An 11,562-nucleotide genomic window follows, 5' to 3' on the forward strand; every position below is an offset into this window, starting at 1 on the left:
GGGAAGAACTCGCGTGGGGAGTGGGGCGGATCTGAAGGTACAACGATAGAAACTGGCCTCCCGGCACATTCTCAGCAACAGGTACAATACGACTCCCACAACCGTCTCTTCCGTAGAAAAAACTGAATCCATGTAAGAGGTGTTACCAACACCCTCTCTGTCTTGTATTTCATCCAGCTCCAACAGCTGTAGGTCCGCCAGTGACTCAAAGATGTTCAGTTTGGCGCCTTTTCGCTCAAAATATATAAATGTACGTGACAGCCTGGACGTTTGTCTAAGCTTTGTTAAAAGAGTACTTAAAACGCACTCCCGTCTCCCTGATTTGAAAATCGATTGCTTTCCCTCAGCTTGGCTCCAGGGCCCAGAAGGGCACGAGGAAGGTCAGGAGCGGGACCCGGGAGTACAAACGGCCCAGCCACCGGAGCCGCGAGGCCCCGCCCCCGCCCCGCCCCTCCCGGACAGCGAGGCGCCCGCGCGCTTGCGCGAGGTCCGGAGGTAGTTCCGGTTCCGGTGTGGCGCCTTTGGTTCTCTGTGTTCGGTTGTCGCGGTTGGTGGGCAGTAACTGAGGCAAGATGCTGCGGAATTTGTTGGTGAGGAGCGTCTCTGCTTGCGTTCGGAAGGGGGCGGTTTGGGGACCGTGGGCTGAGGGAGCACTGCAGCAAACCCTCTCCCGAAAGGGGGGCGGAAGGCGGCTTCTGCAGTCACCTTGGTCGGTGTCCTTTACTCCTGACGTGACTGTCACCCCGGCCGTTGCCGGGTAGACGCTGGGATTGGCGAGGCTAGGCAGGTGGCCAGGAACAGGTTTGCCCCGTCCTGGGCCCGGAGACACCGCCCCTGACCTTGTGGGTGGTTGAGGAGGTTAGTAGCTCTGATCTGAGAAAACCAAGGACTACGTGGGGAGTTTCTGATACCCTGAAGCATCGAGCAGAAATGTGTTCCTCTGGTTTGGGAAGGTTTTACGTTACGATGGTTCTGAGCTTTGTAAGCTTCGGAGGGCGGTTTAAAAACCGAGTCATTCAATTGGATGAGACTGTCGGAGCAGGCAGGGCCAAAGCGCAGGGGTGCTTCCGTCACGAGGCTGCAGGGCTCTTCACCCTGCCACCCACTCTGAGAGCTTGAAATACTTTCCCAAATCTTTGGAAAAGAAAAGGAGAATGTAACAACAATTTTTTCTTTTATAATTATTCAGTGAAGTTTTACTGAGCTTCTCAATATCATTTGTTATAGAAAATGGAGTGTATATTTGTTTCATTATTTAATTCAATTAGATACGGGATACAAATCTTTTTTAAAAGATTGACACTCTCCAAATACTTTTAGAAAAAAATGTAATGAGAGAAGCATTTTAAGTAGGAATTATGCCAGTATATTTTGCTGTTTGAATAACTTTGGTAGGATATTATGAAAACATTGAAGCTTAGTGTATTTTGGTTTACCATTGTTTCTCTAATAGTGTATATCAATATATTTTCTTCGAGGACTATAAAATACTATTGCTTCAATTCAGGTAAAGATCACGGGGTATTTTTTTCGGTTAGAATTTAACTGAACTGCTTCTCAAATATGGTGTTTGGACACTGCAGAATGTAATGTGAAAAGCAGAGGATGGATAAAAAATTTAAAAACTTGGATGCTGGTCCATGCCTTTGCTTCTGACAAATCAGCTATGTTTATATGTTAGCTTCCCTCTTCTATACTATGAAGGATTGAACATGGTTGGTTTTTTCATTTCAGGCTCTCCGTCAGATTTCGCAGAGGACCATAAGCACTGCTTCACGCAGGCATTTTGAAAATAAAGTTCCAGAGAAGCAAAAGCTGTTTCAGGTATTGAAATATTTTATAGGAGATTGTTAGTTGTAATTAGATTACCACAAGGTAGAAATGAGATAAACAAGTATGTGTATAAATTAGAAGATATGACAATGTAGGCATTAAAAATTAGTAAAGGATATGTACCATACTGTTAATATTGGTTATCTCTTGGAGAAAAACTTAGTGGGGCAGAGCAATTTATCTTTTTAAGTAATTAGATTATAAATTTTTTAAAAATTAGGATTTCTAGTTTTTCCCAAATAAAATTTCAAGTGATACAAAAAGTTATATCGCATATACTATATAAATAAATACTTCTTTTAACAAATATATTATTAAATATCTATGTATGCCAGATGCTGGACTAGTTGGTAGGGATAATATTTACGGTTATTAAACAAAATCCCTTTCCCACTTTTTTAAGGGAAAAAGAGTCCCCATAACTAAATCTGAAGTGTGACAGTTACTGACTCTTGTATTTGTTATATTTAAGTTTTTTGAGCTCAATGTATATATTTTATAGTATTAACATTATATTCCTTAGAAAGACCACTGTATTGGATCTCAACTTAGCTTTGAAAGAAGAATGCTGACTTCTAGGCATTTTTATCTTAAAAGGTAGGAGTAGAGAAAGAAGAAAATTGTAGGTTAATTTTGATATTTAGAATATTTTCATTTTAGAGGTTAAAGTGTTATTTCATTTTATATGAACAGTTAGTCTTTTGAAACTTAGTTGGAAGCAAGTGATATATCTATTAATGTCTTTTCTTTTTTTTTTAACCTAGGAGGATAATGGGATTCCAGTTCACCTAAAGGGTGGCCTGGCTGATGCCCTCCTATATAGAGTCACCATGGTTCTTACAGTTGGTGGTAAGGCATTTGGATTGTTTGAAGGTTTATAAAAGTGATAGTAAGGATAACTAACAATGTCTTTGGTTTTGCTCTTGTATTGTATTTTAACAGATAATTACAAGTAACAGAGTGGATTTTAACAATCTTTCTCCAGAATCTGACATCTCCCTACATCTCATATAATATTCAAGAGGGTGACTGATACATAACTACCTATATAAGAGTATTTTGATGTCTTCCTAAAAAAAAAAAAAATACACCAATAAGCTTTGATGATTGTGATGGAGTTGGTTTTCTGCGTGTAACTCTGGTTCCACTGGAGACTGTTTTACCTGAAAACACCTGTTCTATAGCAGGGTTTTTTAAACATTTTGGCTGTGATGCATAATAAAAGCATATTTTATATCTAAATTCTGTACATAATTGAAACAAAACTTGCACAGAATAATACTTTTACCACATGTAAAGTGCTCTAACATTTTTCCTGTGGAACAGGAAGGTCCATTAGCGTGGGCAGAGGTACATCACAAATTGATGGAGTAGCAGTAGGGATTCCAATGATTGCTGTCTGGGGAAGGAAAAGCAATTTGAGCAATTATTGTGTGCCCATCATATTGATAGGAGTGCCATATACTGTCACTTGTGTAACTTTCACGAAGTCTCTAATGTGTCCTCATTTTAAAGATGAAGATATTGTATTAATTATCCAAAATAATTACAGAATTCCCCTGCTCATGCCAATGTGCCTTCTTTGGCTTGAATTGAGTATATTTAAAATAGAAGGGACATTTATTGATCAAGACAAAAACCATATAGTGACATTTAGGCTTTTTAACAAGATAATTCTAAATTCTTCTCAACCATTGTGACTATTAGACATTCTGGTACATGATTTTAAAGATAAAATTCTGGTTATTAGCAATTTTTACAGCAAATTTGATTATTTTGAAATTATATCACTCTTCCTTGATTTTACCATTGTTATTACACTTTGGGGAAGGCTTTGCATATTTTGACCTCTAAATTTATTTTTCAAAATTTACATATTGTTAAGTTAACAAATACATTATTCTGCCATATCCCTTTCTTTGAAAATGAACTAATACTAAAACTAGATTGAATATAAAATTTTCCCAGCACCTATCAAAATACCTTTTTGTGTTCCCACTAAAGTAGTCTTGATGCAAACTTTGCCTTTATCTTACAACTTTTGAGCTGAAATGTTAGGTTTATATAATTAAGTCTTAGAATTTCTGGTAAGTTTGTTTTTTGTTTTTACTTTTCAGGAACAGCATATGCCATATATCAGCTGGCTATGGCTTCATTTCCCAAGAAGCAGGATTGACTTCAGTCATCCCAGTGATCACGTGGTTCACTTTCATTTAGCTCTGTATGGACCAGTAAACTGATGAGTAACTGAGCTCTTCTTTGGGGATCAATATTTATTGACTTGTACTAACTGCCACCAATAAAGCAGTCTTTAACCATGCTTTGTCTGGTATCACTTAGGATGCAGTACACCAATAATTTCGACATTTGGTCAGCCTTGTAAGTCTTAGGAGCAAAAAAAAATAATAATAATCTTTTGTCATTAAGTATAAAGTACTGTTATTGTGTTGTTACTTTAATGAAATTTTACTTTTAACAGCTGAAACTTATATAGTGAATGGTCTTCAACTTCAGTTGAGTTTGACACTTGAAAGCACATTGTCTTCTCACTACCACCCAGCCCTCAGACTCTATCCTGGGGTATGCTAGAACCTGGTGGAAGCAGGTTGATTTTTGGCTCCTGCGGTCTGATTTTTTTCTCAGTTACGTGAGAGTGTGTTTAATATTGGATGCATTCCATAGCTTAGAATTAGGCTTTAGTAGAATGTCTGTAAAATAATTCAGTATTTTCCACACATAATGGGTTCAAGTAGGTATCTCCAGTCAGGAACCAATGAGGGCAGGATTTCCTGGGTCCCTAGTGTCACGGCTATTTTTTGGTTATAGTTGTTTAGGCCTGGACTGGATCGAACCCGCCAGCTCTGGTGTATGTAGCTGGCCGCCCTAGCCACTGAGCTACAGGCTCCGATCCCATTATTGGTTTTTCATAACAGAAGTGTTTCAGAAAGACTTACTTAGGAAACACAAAATGCAACTAGAGAATAAAAGGATCATGAATGAACTGTGTTGCTATAGGCAGTTTGGTTCAGGGTTTGCAGAGTCCTTCCTGAGACAGCTATGTGCAGGATTAGTATTTTCATAGACAACTAATTTGGGACTCCCTGGGTGCTGGTATGCACCCTTGTGAAGAACACTGTCTTGTGAACCATTACTTAGGACTTTTCTTTGTATATACTTATATTTGGGATTGATGATTCACATCAACAGATACTGAGTGCTTGCTGTGTATCATCCACTGTCCCAGGTGCCTGGGAATCATTGGTGAACAAAATAAGATTTCCTGCCCTTGGAAAGTTTACATTATGAGCAGTAGCAGGTAAGATAGTTAATTTAAAAAAATTGTACTGATTGTTAGAAGATAAGTTCTATGGAAAAAAAGACAAAAGGCGAGAGTTTTCATTGAGAGTAGGTGATTGGTTGTAGTTTTAAAGTGGTCAGGGTAGGTCTCAGTGAGAAAGTCAGCTTTAAATAGGGGCTATAGGTGAGCTGATCAATCAGATGCAAATGTGCCTTAGTGTCCGGGGTCACTGGTACCTAGGACTCCCTGTGCATTCTGAGATTCATAGATACTCAAGTCCTTTATGTAAAATTGTGTCCTATTTGTTGCCTGTAACTTATGCAAATCCTCCCATATACTTTATTTTTTATTTTTTTGAGCCAGAGTCTCACTCTGTCCCCCTGGGTAGACTGCCATGGCATCATAGCTCACAGCAACCTCAAACTCTTGGGCCGCAGCCACCATCTTGACCCTCTTGTTTTAGCTTCCCATATTTTTCTGTTTTTAATAGATATGGGGTCTCACTGTTTAACTCAGGCTGGTCTCAAACTCCTGAGCTCAGCCTACCTCAGTCTCTCAAAGTGCTAGGATTACAGGCGTGAACCACCACGCCTAGCCTTCCCATATACTTTAAATCATTTCTAGATTACTTATACCTAATAAAGCATAAATGTTATGTAAATTTTATTGTTTAGGGAATAATGACATGAAAAAGTTTGTACATATTCAGCATAAATGCAATCATTTTTTCCCCCCTGAATATTTTCAATTTGTGGTAGGTTGAATGTGCAAGTGGGGAACATACGGATACAGAGGGCTGACAGTATATGGGCAAAAGGCACACTAGGAAAAAGAAGTCCTAGAACAAATGCCCTAAGGTGTCCGGCTTGTACAAAGAACAGGAAGGTAGGGGCAGATACTGCTGAGTGGGTGAATGAAAGGAAGTTGGAGAGTTAAGAAGGGGCCACACCAAGTAGGACCTTGTGGGCTATTGCATGGAGTTTAGCTTCTACTCTGTGTGATATGGGCAGTCATCACAGGATTTCTTTTTAAAGAGTGACTTCCATGGCTCAAAGAGGATTAATCTGGCTCCTGGTTAAACCATAGGGGGCCAATGGTAGAAAGAGCCATTGAGATGCCTTCTGTAGCAACCTAGGTGAGAGGTGATGGAGGCTAAGAACGTGTTAATCATGAAAGTGTTGAAAAGCAGTCAGGTTATGAAGAGAGTAGGATCTTTACTACACCTAGACCCTTCAACTAGATCCTTCATCCATCCATCCATCCATCCATTCATCCTATAATTACTTATTGAAAGTCTACTTTCTATAAGGCCCTATTCAAGACTCAGAAATAACAACTATGAAATGGATCAACAAATTCCTTCATGGAGCTTACATTCCGCTTGGTGGAGATAACAAATTAATTCATAACCATGATAATATCCGATGGTGAGAACTGCAGATCAGCAGGCGTGATCTGTTGGGAAGAATGGTAAGGTGGAAGCTAGAAAAAGGGCTTATAGAGGAACTGACATTTGAACTGAGACCAGAGAAAAAGGAGCCAGCTAAAAGTCAAGAGAAAAGCCTTACAGGGAAAGGAAAATTGTTTTGCCTGGCTGAAATGCTGAAAGAAGACCAGTGTTGTTGGAACATAAGGAGCTGGAGAAAGCAGCAATTGTTATCTCTTCCCCAGTGACCAGTACAGTAAATGGCCATGCCCCTACATACTGGCTATAGACTAATCTTTCCTGTTTTCATAATATTATGCAACAGATAACCAGAATACTGCTTTAGCAAGAATCCCAAACATAAATTAACGTGGTCATCTTTTCCAGTCAGTTATTGTTACTATTATTAGCAAGAACTAGAAGCTGAGAAAACAGATCAAATACATAGCAAGCACTCTTGAACTAGATTTCAAACCTAGATCTCTTATTCTGAAGTCCATTGTTTATCTGTTTTGAACCATGGTACTTCTTAGAAGAGGAAAGAAAAAAAGTGCGTAGGATAACTTTGCTGCTTTTACACAGACTTCATTCCCTTTGAAAACTGCTGTATTAGTTACTTTTCATAAATTGGCATCATAACAAATGGTATTATTTTTAATAGAAGAAGAAAATATATTTTAATAATACATCGTTGAAAAATAACACTTGTTATGCAGTGGCCATCTACAGTTTTAAAAGCTTTTATCATTATCATTATTATTAAATCATAGTGGGTACATTAATGCGATCATGGGGCACCATACACTGGTTTTATAGACTGACACATTTTTATCACACTAGTTAACATAGCCTTCCTGGCATTTTCTTAGTTGTTGTGTTAAGACATTTATATTCTACATTTACTAAGTTTCACATGTACCCTTGTAAGATGCACCACAGGTGTAATCCCACTAATCAGCCTCCCTCTGCCCATCCTCCCCCCTCCCGCCCCTCTCTCTCCCCCTTCCCCATATTCTTAGGTTATAGCTGGGTTATAGCTTTCATATGAAAACCATAAATTAGTTTCATAGTAGGGCTGAGTACATTGGATACTTTTTCTTCCATTCTTGAGATACTTTACTAAGAAGAGTATGTTCCAGCTCCATCCATGTAAACATGAAAGAGGTAAAGTCTCCATCTTTCTTTAAGGCTGCATAATATTCCATGGTGCATGCATACCACAATTTATTAATTCATTCATGGATCGATGGGCACTTGGGCTTTTTCCATGACTTAGCAATTATGAATTGGGCTGCAGTAGACATTCTGGTATAAATATCTTCGTTATAATGTGATTTTTAGTCTTCTGGGTATATACCTAGTAGAGGAATTATAGGATTGAATAGATCTATTTTCAGATCTCTAAGTGTTCTCCAAACATCTTTCCAAAAGGAATGTATTAATTTTTATTCCCACCAGCAGTGTAGAAGTGTTCCCTTTTCTCCACATCCACGCCAACATCTCTGGTCTTGGGATTTTGTGATATGGGCTAATCTTACTGGAGTTAGATGATATCTCAAAGTAGTTTTGATTTGCATTTCTCTGATGATTAAAGATGATGAGCATTTTTTCATATGTCTGTAGGCCGTGCGCCTGTCTTCTTCAGAGAAGTTTCTCTTCAAGTCCCTTGCCCAGCCTGCGATGGGATCACTTATTCTTTTCTTGCTTATACTTTTGAGTTCTCTGTGGATTCTGGTTATTAAACCTTTGTCGGGGACATAACCCGCAAATATCTTCTCCCATTCTGAGGGCTGTCTGCTTGCTTTACTTACTGTGTTCTTGGCTGTGCAGAAGCTTTATAGTTTGATCAGGTCCTAGTAGTGTATTTTTGAAGCTGCTTCAATTGCCTGGGGGGGTCCTCCTCATAAAATACTCACCCAGACCGATTTCTTCAAGGGTTTTCCCTGCACTCTCTTCTAGTATTTTTATAGTTTCATGTCTTAAATTTAAATCTTTAATCCAGTGAGAGTCTATCTTAGTTAATGGTGAAAGGTGTGGGTCCAGTTTCAGTCTTCTGCAGGTTGCCAGCCAGTTCACCCAGCACCATTTGTTAAATAGGGAATCTTTTCCCCACTGAATGTTTTTAATTGGCTTGTCAAAGATCAAATAATGGTAAGTAGCTGGATTCATCTCTTGGTTCTCTATTCTGTTCCAGACATCTAACTCTCTGTTTTTGTGCCAGTACCATGCTGTTTTGATCACTATTGATTTGTAGTATAGTCTGAGGTCTAGTAGTGTGATTCCTCCTGCTGTGTTTTTATTTCTGGGTAATGTCTTGGCTATTCAAGGTTTTTTCTGATTTCATATAAAACGAAGTATTGTTTTTTCAAGATCTTTAAAGTATGACAGTGGAGCTTTAATAGGGATTGCATTTAAATTATATATTGCTTTGGGTAGTATAGACATTTTAACAATGTTGATTCTTCCCAGTCATGATCATGGTATGTTTTTCCATTTGTTAACATTTTCAGCTATTTCTTTTCTTAGAGTTTCATAGTTCTCTTTATAGAGATCTTTCACATCCTTTGTTAGATAAACTCCCAAATATTTCATCTTCTTTGGCACTACTGTGAATGGAATAGAGTCCTTAACTGTTTTTTCAACTTGACTATTGTTGGTATATATAAAGGCTACCGATTTATGAATGTTGATTTTGTAACCTGAGACGCTGCTGTATTCCTTGATCACTGGTAAGAGTTTTGTAGTAGAATCCCTGGTGTTTTCCAGATATACAATCATATCATCTGTGAAGAGCAAAAGTTTGATCTCTTCTGACCCTATATGGATACCCTTGATCCCCTTTTCTTCCCTAATTGTGATGGCTAAAACTTCCATTACAATGTTAAAGAGCAGTGGAGACAATGGGCAGCCTTGTCTGGTTCCTGATCTGAGTGGAAATGATTTCATTTTAACTCCATTCAATACGATATTGGCTGTGGGTTTGCTGTAGATGGCCTCTATCAGTTTAAAAAATGTCCCTTTTATACCAATTTTCTTAAGTGTTCTGATCATGAAGGGATGCTGCATATTATCAAAATTTTTTTTTGAATCAGTTGAGAGAATCAGATGGTCTTTGGTTTTTAATTTGTTTATGTGCTGAATTATACTTATCGATTTACGTATATTGAACCAACCTTGAGACCCTGGGATAAAATCGACTTGGTCATGATGTATAATTTGTTTGATGTATTGCTGGATTCTGTTTGTTAGGATCTTGTTGAATATTTTTGCATCTATATTCATTAGTGATATTGGTCTATAATTTTCTTTTCTTGTTGGGTGTTTTCCTGGTTTGGGGATCAGGGTGATGTTTGCTTCATAGAACGTGTTGGGTAGTCTTCCTTTTTCTATATTTTGGAACAGGTTGTGTAATATAGGTACTAGTTCCTTTTTAAAGGTTTGGTAGAATGCTGACGTGAAGCCATCTGGTCCCAGGCTTTTCTTTTTAGGGAGATTTTGTATGGTTGATGCTATTTCAGAACTTGATGTTCGCCTGTTCAATATTTCCAGTTGATTCTGGCTAAGTCTTGGAAGGTGTCGTGCTTCCACGTATTGGTCAATTTCCTTCAGATTTTCATATTTCTGAGAATAAAGTTTCTTGTAATATTCATTAAGGATTTTTTTTTGACTTTCTGAGGAGTCTGTTGTTATTTCATATTTGTTGTTTCTGATTGATGAAATTAGAGATTTTACTCTTTTTTTTCCTGGTTAGGTTAGCCAAAGGTTTATCTAGTTTATTAGCCTTTTCAAAAAACCAACTTTTTGATTTATTGATCTGTTGTATAATTCTTTTGTTTTCAATTTCATTTATTTCTGCTCTAATTTTGGTTATTTCTTTTCTTCTACTGAGTTTGGGGTTGGAATGTTCTTCCTTTTCCAGTTGCTTGAGATGTTGTTAACTTCCTTTCTTTCCGTTCTCTTGAGGAAGGCTTGCAGTGCTATAAATTTCCCTCTTAGGCCTGCCTTTGCGGTATCCCAGAGGTTCTGATAATTCATGTCTTCATTGTTGTTTTGTTCCAAGAATTTGGCAATTTTCTTCTTAATCTCATCTCTGACTCAGCTATCATTCAGCATAAGCTATTTATCTTCCATGTTTTTGTATGAGTATGCAGATTCCTGTTGTTACTGAGTTCAACTTTTATTCCATGGTGGTCCATAAAGATGAAAGAAATAATTTCTATTCCTTTAAATTTACTGAGGTTAGACTTGTGACCTAAGATGTGATCAATTTTGGAGTATGTTCTGTGGGCTGATGAGAAGTATGTGTATTCAGTTTTTTTGGGATGAAATGTTCTGTAGATGTCTGCTAAATCCAAATGTTGGATGGTTAGGTTTAAATCTAAAATTTCTTTGCTCAGCTTTTTGTTGGAGGATCGATCCAACACTGCCAAAGGAGTGTTGAAATCTTCCAGTATTATGGAGCTGGAAGAAATCAAGTTGCTCATGTCCGTTAGAGTTTCTCTTATAAATTGAGGCACATTCTGGTTGGGTGCATAAATATTCATAATTGAAATCTCATCATATTGAGTATTACTCTTAACAAATATGAAGTGACCATTCTTATCCTTCCTTACTTTTGTTGGTTTAAAGCCTATTGTGTCTGCAAATAGAATTGCAACACCTGCTTTTTTCTGATTACCATTTGCCTGAAATATGGACGACCATCCTTGCACCCTGAGTCTATATTTATCTTTTAAGGTAAGATGTGACTCTTGTATGCAGCAAGTATCTGGCCTGAGTTTTTGTATCCAGTTAGCTAACCTGTGCCTCTTTACAGGACAGTGTAAGCTGTTCACATTAATGGAGACTATTGATAAGTCTTGTAAAATTTTGGGTATTGAGTTTTTCAAAAGTCCAGTGGATATTTTTAATCCTTTTGCCACTGTGGAAGTTGGAGTTTGATCAAAAGTTTCTGAGTGAGTTTACTTTGTGGTAGCAGATTGGGCTGGTCATTATGGGGGCTAGG

The 11,562-nt window shown here is 37.9% G+C and overlaps 1 protein-coding gene across 1 annotated transcript; it reads left to right on the top strand.

The window, feature by feature from the left end:
* Positions 1-443: 443 nt before the first annotated feature.
* On the top strand, positions 444-4,153 carry LOC128594170 (cytochrome c oxidase subunit 7A2, mitochondrial). Its single transcript, XM_053602724.1, has 4 exons — positions 444-590; positions 1,735-1,824; positions 2,598-2,682; positions 3,951-4,153. Exons 1-4 carry the CDS (start codon positions 573-575, stop codon positions 4,007-4,009), a joined length of 252 nt encoding a protein of 83 aa, XP_053458699.1. The 5' UTR covers positions 444-572; the 3' UTR covers positions 4,010-4,153.
* Positions 4,154-11,562: the final 7,409 nt, after the last annotated feature.

Source organism: Nycticebus coucang, chromosome 9 (genome assembly GCF_027406575.1).
Source record: "Nycticebus coucang isolate mNycCou1 chromosome 9, mNycCou1.pri, whole genome shotgun sequence".
NCBI lineage: Eukaryota > Metazoa > Chordata > Mammalia > Primates > Lorisidae > Nycticebus > Nycticebus coucang.